The sequence below is a fragment of the Loxodonta africana genome, chromosome 10, assembly GCF_030014295.1.
Source record: "Loxodonta africana isolate mLoxAfr1 chromosome 10, mLoxAfr1.hap2, whole genome shotgun sequence".
Taxonomy (NCBI): domain Eukaryota; kingdom Metazoa; phylum Chordata; class Mammalia; order Proboscidea; family Elephantidae; genus Loxodonta; species Loxodonta africana.
In genome coordinates, this window is record NC_087351.1 from 90,308,484 (window position 1) to 90,324,427 (window position 15,944).

The window sequence follows — 15,944 nt, forward strand, 5'->3', positions numbered from 1 at the left end:
GCCGTCTTCTGGCTGAAACTTATCTCCCAAAGGAGGAAGTTTAGAGTGTGGTCAACTCCCGTACTAGACAGGCAATGGGTCACTCTGGGAAATTATGTGGTGAAAGGAGAGTTGACCATACATATCATGCATTCACTATCAAATATCAAATTAGGTTACTGTAAAATATACTGCACGCTGAAATGGCTGGACATGATTTCTTCTGAGGCTTCAGGAAATGAAGTCTTGAATAGGTCATCATCATAAACACCAGTTTTCATCATGTCCTTTTGTTGATCTAGAAACAATTGAGCCAGGCTGAATTCACAATGGCCCCTGCCTCTGAGGTTTCCAGGTGGTTCCCACCGTTAGCAAGTTTGCGTATATTTACTATACTTTTGGAAAAAGAGAAACATTTGAATGTTCTACTCATTAGCCATTGATCCCCCATTAAGCAATTGCTTTTGCTTACCCTACTTATTTGAAAAACTCTTTCAGAATATTTGAGTTCCTTTGGGCCCAGAGTGGGCAGAAGGGTGATCACATAACCAAAAGCAGTCCACAGGGACAAGGAGCGGGTCAAGTGGGCAAAGCCACCATCTTCCATTTCCTAAATGATACTTAGCTAGTGCTTCTTTCCTCTCGATCCCTCACTCTTTCCCTCCTTGCCTTTCCTCCAGGCACAAGAAGAAGAATACCTGCTCTTTCTTCAGAAGGACCCAGATCTCTTTCAGGGAGGCCTTCAACTTGTGGCAGATCGACCTTCATGAATTCATTCTGAGTGTGAAGGGGTTGAGGCTGGCCAACTGGGTCTTGGCCTTGCTTTGCCGACTGTTTTCTGCTTCACACTAGTGGACTTGCTATCCCGTGTCCCTTTCTGGTTTGACTCTATGGTGGGAAAGGTGTCTTTTCACTCCCCACTTATTCACCATGTCTCCACCAGTTGCCCCATTTCTATCACATGGTGTTCTGAAGACCCAGGTCACTCTCCATGACAGCAGTATCCTTCACCTAGTCTGCATCCTTTGTCTCAGGGCCCACAAGCTGTATCATGGAATAGATTTCTCTCCTTATCCAGGGAGAAGACACAGCAGTCTATTTTCCTACTCCTGGTATGTACCATTGGGTTGAATGTCCCCTCACTTCTGTTAATCCTTTATATTGTCAAGGTGGACCATGTATCCCATCGAGGGCACATTTAAGTTGGAGGAAGTTTGATTTTTTTGCAGGTCATCATAGTCTCTGAACTTGCTAGAGAACAGGTTCCCTCTCCTTTCCATATCACTCACCAGAGGTGTGACACGTTAGTAAGTTTCTTTGGCATCTTTGAGCAGACTCCATTGAGCCATGAATTCACTGCTGTCATGGTAACCTCTTGGATGTTTTATGTCATGTGCTGTGTTTCAATAAAAGAACCTTCGGGGTTATAGGATTTGTCTACCCTAACTCACTGGCCCCCACCGCAACCCCAACCACATGCTGCATCCAGAATGTACCTCATGGTCCTTGCCAAGGTCTTTTAATTACAGTTCGCCCCAGTTGCTGCTTCCTCGGGGTTTCCCAGGAAGGCTGAGGGGGAATCAGGTCAAACCTGGGCTTGGTTGGTGGGGATTTTTATTCTAAGTTGTGAGTGAATCCACACTGGCCACTAGGTGAGAATGGACCTGGAGACCGAGCGTCCATGTGATCTTCTGCTTGGCTTCTTGTCCACTTTGGGTCTGCTTCCTGCTTCTTGTAAGTTTCTCGCACCTTTCAAGACCCAGGACCTTGATCAGAGGAGTGAAGAAGCCCAGGGCTAGGAACTCAAAGGCTCGGCCAAATCCTTGGACCTTGGTTCCCCTGGATTCTCACCTCGTTCCCCGTGACCTCGGCACCTGCCTTGTTCTACTAGTCGCTTCCCGACTTATGCCTTTAGTTCCTCATTTGATGGACCAGAGTTTCAGGCTAGAGATTCTACCAGGTCCCTCAGTCCTTCTGGAGACTGTGATCCTGTTGCTGAAACCAGTGCTTGCAGACAGTAATTGCACATGAATTGCTCTGACCTTATTTTACTCCTCACAGGGCGAGAAAAACCCTGACCCCGAGGCTCGTTTTCTGGTCTCATTTTTGGTAACACAAGCTGCAGATTTTCCAGTGACCAGAGACAATTCGCAACCCCTTATTTCCTGAAAGAATTCATTGTTCTTAGTGACCAGTTCTATGTACCCAGGGACCTGAGAGAATAATTTGCAAGATCTGTTATTAATCATGAGGATGCATGCTGCATATTATATTTTATGGTATCGTTTATAGCCACTGAAGTAAATATAAATGTCCTTTCTGTTCAAGGTAATGGTTACTTGCTTTTCACTTTTGGTTTAATGGTTGGCTTCCAGGTGCCCTGGGATCTAAAACATCAGCGTGTTGCCAGTGAGCCCAGCACCCAGGACAGTTACCTGGGGAGAGCAAAGAGGCAGGGGAGTTGGGGGGACAGGGCAGTTTGAAAAGGAGAGGGGTGAAGGCTGACATTTATTGAGTGCCTTCCACATGTGAGAGGCCACCTAGGCTCTGTAAATAGGTTCCATCATTTAATTGTGCCATCAGTTCTGTGAGGGAGGGCCCACTTACACAGATCTGACCCAAGGCTTAGTAATTTGCTCCAGCCCACACAGCTGGTAAGTGATGGCCCATGCTTTGTTTTTTATTCTGCAGTACTGTAGATATGGATTATATTTGCTCCTTGGACAATTTTATATGCCTGAGTTGGGTTGGAAAGACCTTGATTTCAGATGAAATTGAGTTTTTTTTTTTTTTTTTTTGATGGGAAGGGGATTGGATGGGTCAAGGAGACGAAAGTCCTAGAAGAAACAGATTGAGTCCAGCAGATTCCCTGAAACCTAAGACAGAATGACCTGAACCAATCTGGTATTTTGTGTCCTGTGTGGCTTGGGCCAAGGTGAGCTTTAATTGACCTGCTCGCTGGCCTGTGCCTGCTGCTTGGCTTGGTGGGCTCATTTCTGGAGCCCAGAGGCCATGGGAGGAGACTCTGTCCAGATACTCATTCCATGGCTCAGAGGTAGTTCAGGTGAGTGTCTCTGTCAAACGTGTGCCCTGATCCCCTTCTCTGTCTTGTAGAACTTGCCATGAGGTTGGCCGTGGATTTGGGTTTGGTGATTTCCTATGAATTCATGACTTCTCTCTTGGAGCAGTGACAGGGTCTGCTCCAAGGAAGGCACCACTTTTAGGGGTATTTTTTCTTATTAACCCTTGGGTACTTATTTAATTGAGGTATTGGCTTCTTTGATTTGGGCAACATGGCTACTTTTCCCTCTTCCTTTTCTCAGGTGAAGGAGAGAACAATTCTGAATCTCTGGCCCTTTTGGCCTAGAGCTTCTCAGATCCATGCCAAGCACATAGTCCATATAGATGTCCTGCCTTCTAGTAAGTGCTCGATAAACGCTCAAAATGTAGAATCTCAAAATACTTTGTTGTTCTCAGGGGTGTTGAAATCTGAATATTTAAAGAGCTACACTTGCCACCCACCCTCCGTAGGAATGCTACCTTGTTTGGTTGGAAGGAGTCAGAGTCCTTAGCTGCTCCTGGGATTAAAGATGGTCAGGGACAGTATTACAAAGGCTGCCCAGGGCTCTCCAGCTACACCTTCCTCTGATGACATCTCAGAAAACATCAGTGGCTCCAGGAGGCACCCAAGCAAATCCTCAGGGGGTTGGGGGTCAGGGGGGTGGTAGTTAGAATTGTTCTCAGTGTGTGCAAATGTGAGAAGAGTCTGAAATGGAACCACACAGGGTAACATTTTGGGCTTGAGTGGTCAGGAAAGGTATAGCGATGAGGAGCTAGGATCTAAGTTGGGAACTGGTGATGGGGCAAGATCTTAACAGACAGGATGAACAAAGCCACAGAGAGCGGGGTTTGCGTGGGTGTTCCTGGGAGCCTGCCCTGTAGGAGCAGTGATGTTTGTTGGGCAGAATTGGGAGTCCCCATATTTAGCCAGAGTCCTTGAATGCCAGGTGACCAGATGCTACCACTACTGTTAACTGGGAGGCCCAGTTCCAGGCCTTAAGTCTGAAAGTTTTAGTAAAAGGCCGAATGTTCAAAAAGGCTGTGTTCTTACCTCCTTCCTTGCTTTACCTCCCTCCTTCTTTTCTTCCTTTTTCCCCTCTTTCCTTCCTTCTCTTCTTCCCTCCCTCCTTCCCTCTCCTCTTCCTTCCTTCTCTTTTTCCCTCCCTCCTTTCCTCGCCCTATTCTTCCTTCCCTCCTTCCTTTTTGTAAAGCACAACTGTTTACAGAGCAGCATAGACTGACTGGCTTGGTCTCCTTTTCTAAAGGAAGGGTGGAGTCAGCACCGAGTACATTTTAACTCCTGAGCTGTAGCTTCAGTGTCCATTTCCCTGCAGTGAGTGCCTCCTGGCCTGGTTTCCTAGTCTTCCTCGGTGCCTCCGGCTCCCCAGCTGCCACAGTCCTCACCCTCAGCCAGCTCCTCATCCCAGCCAGGTCACCATGCCCTGGCCAGCACTGCTGGGTAGGGGAGGCCCTCTTTGCTCGCTTCTGCCTTTGGCCTGATGGTTGCAGAGTTCCTTAGATTTTTCTTCACACTTTTCTTTTCCTGTGTGAGAAGGAAGGCCAGGCACTTAAGACTAGTGAAATGATGGCATTAAACACTTCCAGCCCCTGCCATTCAACTTCTGTTTCTTCATCCCTCCTCTTGAGCTTCCATTCTAGAACAATGCTTCTCAAACTTTCATGTATAAATGGATAGCCTGGGATGGATGCAGACTCTGACTGGGGAGGGGTCTGGAGAGGGACCTGTGTTTTTGCATTTCTTACAAGCTCCCAGGTGATGCTGGTGCTGCTGGTCCATGGACCACACACTGAGAACCACCCATCCAGACCCATTTGCATCACCTGGGAGATTTTAGAAATGCAGTTTCTCAGCCGCATTGCAAACCTACTTGAGGTGGCCTTAATAATGACCACCCCCAACCGCAGCGATGTCCACATCCTAATCCCTGAAACCTGAGGTTTTGTAACCTCACATGGTAAAAGGAGCTTTCCAGATGTGATTAAATTAAAATTCTTGAGATGGGGAGAGTAAGCCTGAATTTTCCAGGTGGATCCAATATAATCACAAGGGCCTATATTAAAAGACGGAGGCAGCAGGATCAGAGTCAGAAGCAGATGTGACAATGGGAACAAGAGGTTGGAGTGATGTGAAGAATGGGCTGTGCACCAAGGAATGTGGCCAGCCTTCAGGAGCTGAGAAAGGCAAGGCAAGGAATTCTGCCCTAGAGCCTCCAGAAGGAATGCGTGTTGCTGATACCTTGATTTTAGCCCCATAAGGCTCAGTTCGGACTTCTGACTTCAGAACTGTAAGAGAACAAATTTGTGTTGTTCTAAGCCGTGGAGTTTGTGGTAATTTGTTACGGCAGCAATAAGAAACTAATACAGTACTGAACAGACACCTGCGGGGTGGGGCCCAGCAATTTGTTTTAAGAAGCCCTCCAGGAAATTCCGATGCAAGCTCAAATCTGAAAACCACTGGTCTGTGGTTCTCAACCTGATGTACAAATCAGAATCACCTGGAAAGCTTCAAATAATCCCATGTCTGGGCCCCACTCTAAGATCCTGGTTTAAGTGGTTTGCATGGAGGCCAGGCATTATTTTTTTAATTCTCTGTATGTGTGTTTTATTTTTGCTTTATTTTTTAAGCATGGTACATTTTGTTGTTGTTGTTGAGATATACACCAATTCATCAGTTTCTACATGTACAATTTAGCGATATGATTACATTCTTCGAGTTGTACAACCATTCTTACCCTCCTTTTCTGAGTTGTTCCTCCCTCATCAACATAAACTTACTGCCCCATGAGGCTCCTATGTAGTCTTTCTAGTTGCTGTTGTCAATTTGATCCCATATATACAATCCTTAAAAGAGCCTAATGCTCAAGGCAGACCTTTCTTACTAGTTAAGCTAAATTATTGATGAGTTTTAAGATGACTTCAGGGGATATTTTTGGTTTAAAGATTATCTCAGGGCAATAGTTTCAGGGATTCATCTACCCTCCATGACTCCCGAAAGTCTAGAGTCCCTGAAAATTTGAAATTCTGTTATACGTTTTCCCACTTTTGATCAGGATTCTTTTATGGAATCTTTGATCAAAATGTTCAGTACATGGCTGTAGGGTAATGCTATTCAGCTATATGCATCCCCTCCCTAATGGAATCAGCTTTGCTCTTCCCCAAAGCATGCTGGAGATGAATTCGGGATGGACTAGGGCTAAGGTACAAGGCCGGGAGGGGCATGACTGGGCCAGCAGCCAAGGCCGAAGAATGCCCTTGCAACAAGAAGGAAAACATCTGGGCCTGGACGTGAAGTCCCTGGGAACACTGACTGCCCAAGGACGTGGGAGAAAACAGTGAGCGTTGGTCCCAGCTGGAATGGTATATAGGCTTGTGACCCTTGCTAGGTTGTTGCGGAAAATACTCCAGCCAGCCGCCACTGGAGAGCAGCTGCTTCCCCGTGTAAGTTCCCCTGAACACATGAATCTGGAAAGGGCTGTGTGTCAGTTCTTTGGATTATCTGCTAGGATGCACAGTGTGAGGGTCTTTCCTTGCTGGGGCTGTCCCCCGACAATGGTGCATTTATTAATACTAAGAAATTGACACTGGTACAATACTATTAACTAAACTACAGGCATTATTAAGATTTTAGCAGTTTCCCCACTAACGTTCTGTGTTCCAAGATGGAATGCAGGATCCCACATTGCATTTAACCAAAAAGAACCCAACCCTGTTGCTGTTGAGTCGATTCTGACTCATAGCAACCCTGTAGGACAGAGTAGAACTGCCCCATAGAGCTTCCACCAAGCGCCTGGTGGATTTGAACTGCCAACCTTTTGGTTAGCAGCCGTAGCACTTAACCACTACACCACCAGGGTTTCCACATGGCATGTAGGAAATTAAAAAATACATATGACAATTTGTCTCCTTAGTCCCCTCTGGTTCATGATGGTTTCTTTATCTTTCCTTGTCTTTCATGACACTTCTGAAGGGTGCTGGTCAGGCATTTTGTAGAATGTTTCTCAGTTTGGTTGTGGCTGATGCTTTCTTGTGATTAGACTGGGGTTATGGATTTGGAAGAAAATACCACGGAAGAGATGTATCCTTCCCAGCATATCCTATCCAGGGGAAAATAATATCAACATGACTTACTGCTTTTGTCCTTGAAAGTTCCCCAGGCAATTTTACTGTCCAGTCAGGGTTGGAATACTGCTTCAGCCTAACACACCTTCCCACGTGTCTTCTGGAGAAGAAAGAAATGCAGGTTATGAACTCCACGGGTGGACATTAGGCAGAGTCTCTCTGAGATTGAGAGGCCTGGCTATTCCCAAATTTAAAGTCTCCAAGGAAATTAAATAATGCAGATATGCCAAAACAAACTAATAAGAATGGTGATATATTGTTAATGTTTACATCTACCACTAATTAATCCTTTAAGTGCTTGCTAAAGTAGAGGGTCAGCGAAAAAGACCCTCAACAGGATGAATTGACATAATGGCTGCAATAATGGCCTCCAGCATAACAACGATTGTGAGGACGGTGAAGAACCAGGCAGCACAGCATTTCGTTCTCTCGTACGCAGGGTCACTATGAGTTGAAACCAACTGGAGGGCACCTAACAACAACAACAACTCTTTAATCATACACATATGTAATGACAAATTGATGTAACATCACAAACACAATTTGAGTCTCCCTGAGAGATAGATATGGTGCTGAAGACTGCTTTCTCCAGGCGATTTGCAATTCTAGAAGTGGAAATCACTGGTCAGCCATTGGCAGCAGGTGAGGGATTGCAGGGGTCCTTCAGTCAGTTACCCCCTGAGCAGCAGGCCTTGTGCCCTGTGCCCCGTGCCCCAGCCAGACCTTGCAGCTGCCCTCCCAGTGCCCAGCGGGCACCGAATCAGATTTCACCTGGGCTGATTGCTGACAGTTGGAAGCCCAGGTGTGTCTAACCCTGGTCACGAGTGCTGGAAGTGGTCAGTGGCCCACCTCACGGTGGGTTATAATGAAGAGGGAAGGCTGGAGGGCAGAGTGCCTGCCGCATGGGCTTTCCTCCTACCTAGCTGACACTGGCTGAGACAGGAAGCCCTTTAGGCTCCCCAGGCCGGTGAATTCACGACAGAGGTCAGGGACTCTGATTTGTTCCCTAACCAGTTGCCCTCGAGCTGACTCATGGCGACCCCATGTGTGTTAGAATAGAACTGTGCTCTGTAGGGTGTTTAATGGCAGATTTTTTAGAAGTAGATTATCAGGCCTTTCTTCTGAGGCACCTCTGGGTAGACTGGAACCTCCTACCCTTTTGGGTAGCAGCTAAGCATGTTAACCGTTTGTACCACCCAGGGACTCCAACTGTTCCCTAACCCGTTGCCATCAAGTTAATTTCCAACTCATAGTGAGTCTATAGGAGAGAGTAGATCTGCCCCATAGGGTTTCCAAGATGCCACATCTTTCTTCTGAGTAGTGGCTGGTGGGTTCGAACCACTGACATTTCAGTTAACAGCTGAGTGCTCTAACCACTGTGACACCACTGTTTTGTACAAGTACGGAGGGCTGAGGTTGCTTGCTTGAGGGTGCACAGGCGGTGAATGTGGAGCCAGGCTTTGAACAGAGGCAGTGGCAGCCAGAGCTTGGCCCTCTCAACCCCTGACCACACCACGTGTCATGCTGACCTTCCGTTTTCCTTCGGTGGAGTGGACTGCTGCCACCGAGCCTGTCAGGCTGCTGAAAGACCCTCTCTGCCTTCCTCCAGCCTCCTCTCCGTGGATCTGGTAGGCTTCTGCAGTGACAGCTGCCCCTGGCTGGAGGCGTGCAGCTGGGCGGGGGCGCCCCTAAGCAGCTGTCTCTTGGCGTGGAAGCTGGGCCTGCATGGTCCAGGGTCCCTTCCAGAGACTCCTTGTAGGGAAGTTCATACTGGCAGAGATTCATTTTTGCCCCACAGTTGACTTGGCAGCAACAGGTTTTTTGTTTTTTTTTTTGGTAAGTGTGAATAGAGGGGAGGTTTTGTCTTTCTTGGAATCCCTGGGTGGTGCAAATGGTTAACATGCTCAGCTGCTAACTGAAAGGTTGGAGATAAGTCCGCCCAGAGACACCGCAGAATAAGGGCCTGGTGGTCTACTAAAAAATCAGCCATTAAAAACCCTATGTAGCACGATTCTACTGTGACACACATTAGATCGTCGTGAGTCAGGATCAACTCAATGGCAATTGGTTTCTGCCTTTCTCACTTTCCCTCCTTCCCAAGTATACAGGGAGAAGTGACAAGACTGTGAGCGGACTCAGGAAGAGACACCATGAACGGTCAGGATGTTTTAATGGCTGATTTGGAGTTCTGACTTGTAGCAGTTTGTGTCCATAATAATTAGACAACAGGATGTACTGAGAATAGGCTCTGTTCTTCTCTACCTTTGTCTTAGCTGGGATCCTCTGGACAGGGGCAGTTTAACCCACACTGGGCCAGGCAGCTGGAGGTCAGGCCCCAAGCCTTTGTTCCACTGTAAGGCGGGCAGGTTGCTTTGGTCTCCGTGCCTCAGCTTCCCCAGCTATAAAATGGCAGTGGTTGTCTGGAGGCTGCTCTTCTCCAGAGCTGTGAGGAATGTGGGCAGATAGTGCCAGTCAAAGTGAAAAGGAGCATTAAAAAACTAACTGTGGAAGTTGACTGCAGCTTTAACAGAACCCCCTTTTCCTACAGGGACACCCATTCCTACCTACAGGGACATGCATTCCTACAAGTGTGACCCCTGTATCTCCCACAAGCCTGCCCATTTGGCCACAGTGATTGGTTCTCCTGTGACTTTGAGCTGGAGCTGTGGAGAATGACTGCCTTTGTACTGGTTGCCAAGCTCCAGGGGCTGTTTTGCCTGCCTCATCCTTTTAGTCTCTGGATCCAGCCATTTCTGCAGGCTAGATCCACCTCTGATTTTTCAGTTACAAAATCCAACCCTTCATCGTCTGTTTTCTTTTGTTCTTTCATTAGTTAATTTGAGTATCTGATTTTTTAACCAAAAGAAACCTGATTATTGCAGCTACTGTCTTTATAGTTGTTGGATCCATGTTTAGAGGATGTGGAGAGCCTAAAGGACGGCAATACATCTGTCTACAGGGAAATAAGATGTCTACAGACTGGACACTCCCAGAGAGCTGAACCAGGGCGAGCAGGGTTAAGATGCGACACATTCTTGTTGTTATTGTTGTTGCTGAGATAGAGTAAAGGCTACTGATTGGTTACTTTTTATGCGACTTTCTTGTCAAAGACAAACCAAAGACCCATGTCATTCTCTCTGGAGTCCAGTTGTGTGGATATGCTTTTTATAACAGTCATGCCTGTTTTCTAATGACCCACGGAGTGCTTAGAAACTGGCTGTTTGACTGAAAGAGGCTTAATTTCTCTTATTAATTCTACTAGCTCTTGTCCACATAGGTCCCCCCAGAAAGCTGGCAGGAACTCTTTTCTTAATCACTGTATTAAGTATTCCTTAATCATAGATTGATACAGAGATCCCTGGGAGCGTCTAAGATGAAGACAGTCTCACCTGGATTGTTCCTACCTGCCTGATATCTACACTGCCAGGCCACAGGACCCATGTTCAGCCAGGGATGAGATCGGGGGACGGGGACTTTGTGGAAGCTTCCCTCTGCCCTCTGATCTCCCTAATTTTAGACATCAGATTGAGTGAAGTAGGAGCTTACTTGAGGGTTGTCACTGTTGGTAGATTCCTAGACAGCCTGATTTTTTTTTTTTTTTTTATTATTGTGCTTTAAGTGAAAGTTTACAAATCAAGTCAGTCTCTTGTACAAAAACTTATACACACCTTGCTATGTTAGCTGCTCTCCCCTTAATAAGACAGCACACTCCTCCTCTCCAGCCTGTATTCCCTGTGTCTATTCAACCACCTCCTATCCTGCTCCGCCTTCCCATCTCCCCTCCAGACAGGAGCTGCCCACATAGTCTCATGTGTCTACTTGAGCCAAGAACCTCACTCCTCACCAGTATCATTTTCTGTCTTATAGCCCAGTCCAATTCCTGTCTGAAGGAATGGCTCCAGTCTTGGGCTAACAGAGAGCCTGGGGACCATGACCTCCGGGGGTCCTCTGGTCTCATTCAGACCATTAAGTCTGGTCTTTTTATGAGAATTTGAGGTCTGCATTGCACTTTTCTCCTGCTCCATCAGGGATTCACTGTTGTGTTCCCTTTCAGGGTAGTCATCCGTGGTAGCTGGGCACCATCTAGTTCTTCCACTCTCATTCTGATGTAGTCTCTGATTTATGTGGCCCTTTCTTAGACAGCCTGATCGTGATGTTTTACAGACCCAGGCTCATCCCTGTGTCTGTGCCCTTGCTCTTGGTCACCTTGTCTTTCTCTGATTTTCTATGTACTTAATTCCTCTGCTTTCAACATCTACAACAGGTCTCAAGTCCTGGCTTCTGTAGGGAGCCTCCAGGCCTTTCTCGCAGTTCTCTCCACTCAAACGATCCATACTCCATTGTCTTCCTCCCTGTTCAGTTCTTTGAGGGCAACGGACATTCTTCTATGTCTCTTACATCCCTATTGACACCAGCACAGTGGAGGCCATAGTAGGCCTTTCACTGGTCATTGTATGATCATATGCCTTAATTCATGCAGGCAGATATGCATTCCTTCAATGTCCGTTTACTGGGGAGAGGAATGGGGAGGCAAAATGAAGCAGACATGAATCCTGCCTTTACAGAGCTGTAGTCTTTGACAAGGGATCTGGCTTTGGGTAAGAAAGGAAACTATTGCTGGTAGAGGCAGTGGTGAGTGGGAGTCTATGGTCTGGGAGGAGAAAAAGGGATTCAGACAACTCTTGAGGACCAGTGGTGTCAATTGGCTGGCCCTACCTGGAAGCATGATTTGATGAGACCATTCATATTTCTCTTTGGCTTAGTATTTCCCAGAGTTCCATTTTGACCAAGGGCCTGTATCCATTGCCTCAGTGAATGGTGTCAACAGCATCACTCAGGTTCAAAAGCAGGAGCATCCTTTATTCCTCCTAATCCATTATGCCAACCCCCATAGACTCTCTCCTTGTATTCCTTGTATCCACCTGCACTCCTCTTCCTCACCACCACCAGCATCCTGGTACAGATATGATCTCCTCACAAGTCTCTTTGTGCCCCAACCACCACCAGACTGGCCCTTTTTAAATCTACCTAAAGCCAATTTTCCTACAAGCATATTGCCAAAAATCCAGTTGCCTAAGAATTAATTGCCCCAAAGACCAATTTACCTAAAATTAAGGATTCTTGGATGTTTTCAGATTCGGCTGACCTTTTTATTACTTCTTGCCTCTTTTAAAAAATTTTTTTCATTTAAAATGTTTTTATTTATGTAGGCACATTTATGACTTAATTTTGTATTTTTAATAAGTATTTATTAAATATGAAGCTTTTTTTGAATGATTATTTTGTTTTCTTATGGATGTCTTTTTCTAGGTTACCTAATGCTATGGATTGAAGTGTGTCCCCCAAAAATATGTGTCAACTTGGCTAGGCCATGATTCCCAGTATTGTGTGGTTGTCCTCCATTTTATAATCTGATGTAATTATGCTATGTGTTGTAAATCCTAGCCTTTATGATGTTAATGAGGCAGGATTAGAGGCAGTTATGTTAATGAGACAGGATTCCATCTAGAGGATTAGGTTGTGTCTTGAGTCAATCTCTTTTGAAATATAAGAGAGAAGTGAGCAGAGAGAAGGAGGACCTCCTACCACCAAGAAAGAAGAGCTGGGAGCAGAGCGTGTCATTTGGACCTTGGGTCCCTGTGCTGAGAAGCTCCTAGACCAGGAGAAGATTGGTGACAAGGACTTTCCCCAGAGCTGACAGAGAGAAAGCCTTCCCCTAGAGCTGGGGGCCTGAATTTGGACTTCTAGCTTCCTAAACTGTGAGACAATAAATTTCTGTTTGCTAAAGCCATCCACTTGTGGTATTTCTGTTATAGCAGCACTAGATAACCAAGATACCTATTTTCATCAACTTTAAAGATAACCAATATTTAGCCATTTTATCTAAAGACACTTTCCTGAAAATATAGCTGCCTTAGCAATAAATATTCAAGACATTGCTTATGATCAGTTGTTATGCACTGTGTCATTTTGATCCCTTAATTAAGGTTACATCAATGGAAGATGGAAGATGGTGGGTATTAATGTTTAGTTTTGTGTGGTGCATATTATTTTATGAATTAAGGGCCATGAAAAATGATGATTCTTGATTGCAGTACCACAGGTTTGATAAATCTCCACACCACAATGACTGCTATATAGCATATGCTCAACTCTTGTGTACCAAGTGAATCACTGTTTGAGATTTTGAGATGTGGCCCTAGTACTACCATTTGCAGCAAAGCTATTTACCCCACACTTCAACCATCAGAAGGGAGACATTTGCTGCAAATTTTTACACAAGGCCAGAAACTGATGAAATAGACTGGCATGGGCAAAACTAATGAGCTTTTGACCCAGGGAAAGTAGATTAGATTTGTCTAGTGGTTCTGAAGCAGATATGGTAAGTACCTGGCATGGTGCTGCCACTCCCTACCATGGCCAATGCAGACTCCACAAATTGAGCACTGCATCACAGTCCTTGAGCTGGATATGGCCCCAGAATCCTTCTAAACACAGCACACCAGTCAATGTGTTCGCGTGTAATGCCCAGTTGCAATTTTTGCTCTCAAACTAGGGTCCTTTCTTTACCTGATGGCTTCAGGCCTCTTGTAAATGTAGGAGGGTAAGCTGGTTAACTTTTATAGTATGCCAGAATATTCCTAGCTTCCTGATGATGTGGAGAAGACCTCTTGGGCTTGTTTGGGCAGATTAATTTAAAATCACTGAGATGACATTCCCTGGCTTAGAGGGCTTCTCCATGAGCCCTGTATGGCTGTGTTTTCTTTTGCAGGGACTTTGATCTTCTGGGGTGTGGGGAGCCATCCTGAGTAGTACATTGGAACCAAAGGAGTTCTGAGGAAGAGCCAAGCTGCTCCCACAATGTTCAGCTTGGGAAGCACATCATGGAGCTGGGAGGGACCCTTGAATGGGAGTCCAGAGACTTGTGGGCAATGACCAACTGGTCACTTGGGGCCAATCCCCCTTTTCCAGTCTCTGATGTCTCACCTGTAAATTAAGGAGATTGGGTTAATTAGTGTTTCTCAGTGGGGGTGTTAGAGCTCCTTGAAATGCGTGAAGACATTTTTGGTTATCACAATGATTGAGGGATTGCTACTGGCATCAAATGAGTAGTTGCCAGGAATGCCAGATGTACTTTTTCTGTGCTCTGCATGACTTCCAAATGCCCCACAGGATATTCAGGCAGTGTAAATTCTGTTCATAGTTAACAGAATCTACAACCTAACTCTGTTTTACATGTAAACACAAAAGCATGTTTTGCATGGCTTTAAGACCTGTTGGATGCAGTTACCATGAAAATTGAGGTGGGATTTGTTTCTTCAGGAATCATTGTAAACGCAAAGCATTTTTTTTTTTTTTTGGCATGGCTTTAAGACCTGCGGAATTTTCCAGAAATTCAATTACCGTGAAAATTGAGGGGCCGCTTGTTTCCTTAGGAATCATTGTTCACCATTTTCCCACGTAACCAATGGAAAATATGAGCCTGGCTTTGAGTCGCCAATGCAACTCACCTGTATCAATCCAACTTTTTAATATTATGCATGTAGGTAGATTATAGTCTTTATGGATTTCATTTCGGAAACCCTGGTGGCGTAGTGGTTAAGTGCTACAGCTGCTAACCAAGAGGACAGCAGTTTGAATCTGCCAGGCGCTCCTTGGAAACTACGGGGCAGTTCTACTATGTCCTATAGGGTTGCTATGAGTGGGAATGGACTCGACGGCAGTGGGTTTGGGTTGGAATTCATTTCAGGATGGTAAAGGGGCCTTATAAAACATTTGTTGTAAAAAGAGTGTGTTAGGTCTGATTGGCCTAAAAACCACTGATCTAAACATCCCCAAAGGTCCCTTTTCGCTCTGACACCCTCTGAGTCTGTGAAACTCAGGAGATTCAGATGACATGGATAATGGAAAACACTCAACAGTAGAAGTGGATCAAGGCAAATTAACATTCCCAAATTGAGCAGTGTCAGCTGCTGAGAGTGACCACAGCCATACAACCCAGGCACTGTAGTCAAGTCTTTGATTTTAGACTCTGTGTCCAAATGGGATTCAGCATCAAAACCCCCTAACTACGCTGCTGTGTGAATTTTTTATTGTTGGCAAGGGTGAATAGGGAGGATCCAACTCAAACGTGAGCCTACTGTACATGAAAACTTAATCCATAACTCCTTTACCCATCGCTCCTTTTATCTGCAGTCCTTCCTCCTGCCCCCTTATCATGATGTAATTTTAGTGGAATTAAACTTGAACAGCCCAAAATTATATAATTAATTACATTCAGCTTCAATTACAATCACTAATTGATCCAAGCCTGCTAGCACAACATTTTCATTATTTGACACACAAACTACTTTGTGCTGAGAATAAAGTAGGAATTGGCCAATTTCTCCTAAGGAGGAAGGGAGGAAGGAGAGGTCAAGAATGGCTTCCAAGGGACAACTGTTGGTAGGCAAGGATTTGGTGGGAGAGAGGACAGGTGGGTAAGTCCTGCTGGCCTTCCAGGTCACCAGTAAACATTCATATGCTAAAATCTCAGGTGGGTCACACTCTGGGTCAGACAGGCTGGCTTTGGCACCAGATTTCACACGTTGAGCTCTAGGTCCCTATAGTTTTCTCTTGTCAATTGGCTGTTGAATAATAGTTAAATTGACTATTATTAAATTAACTAATAAGCACCTTTTACCCAAGGTACTCAATTTCCTCACTGGTCTTCCCACTCCTAACCCTCTCTTAGGGCTTTTCCTTCTCCATCAGAATGTCATCTA

At 45.5% G+C, this 15,944-nt stretch overlaps 1 protein-coding gene across 4 annotated transcripts in view; it reads left to right on the top strand.

The window, feature by feature from the left end:
- Positions 1-3,848, top strand: part of ADCK1 (aarF domain containing kinase 1) — a 148,730-nt gene extending 144,882 nt beyond the window's left edge. For all 4 annotated transcript variants that reach the window (XM_064292806.1, XM_003408565.4, XM_023546427.2 and 1 more), the window contains one exon: positions 660-3,848. In XM_064292806.1, the coding sequence (XP_064148876.1) occupies positions 660-831 (172 nt within the window). In that variant the 3' untranslated portion in view covers positions 832-3,848. The remainder of the gene's footprint in view (positions 1-659) is intronic.
- The last annotated feature ends 12,096 nt before the right edge of the window (positions 3,849-15,944 follow it).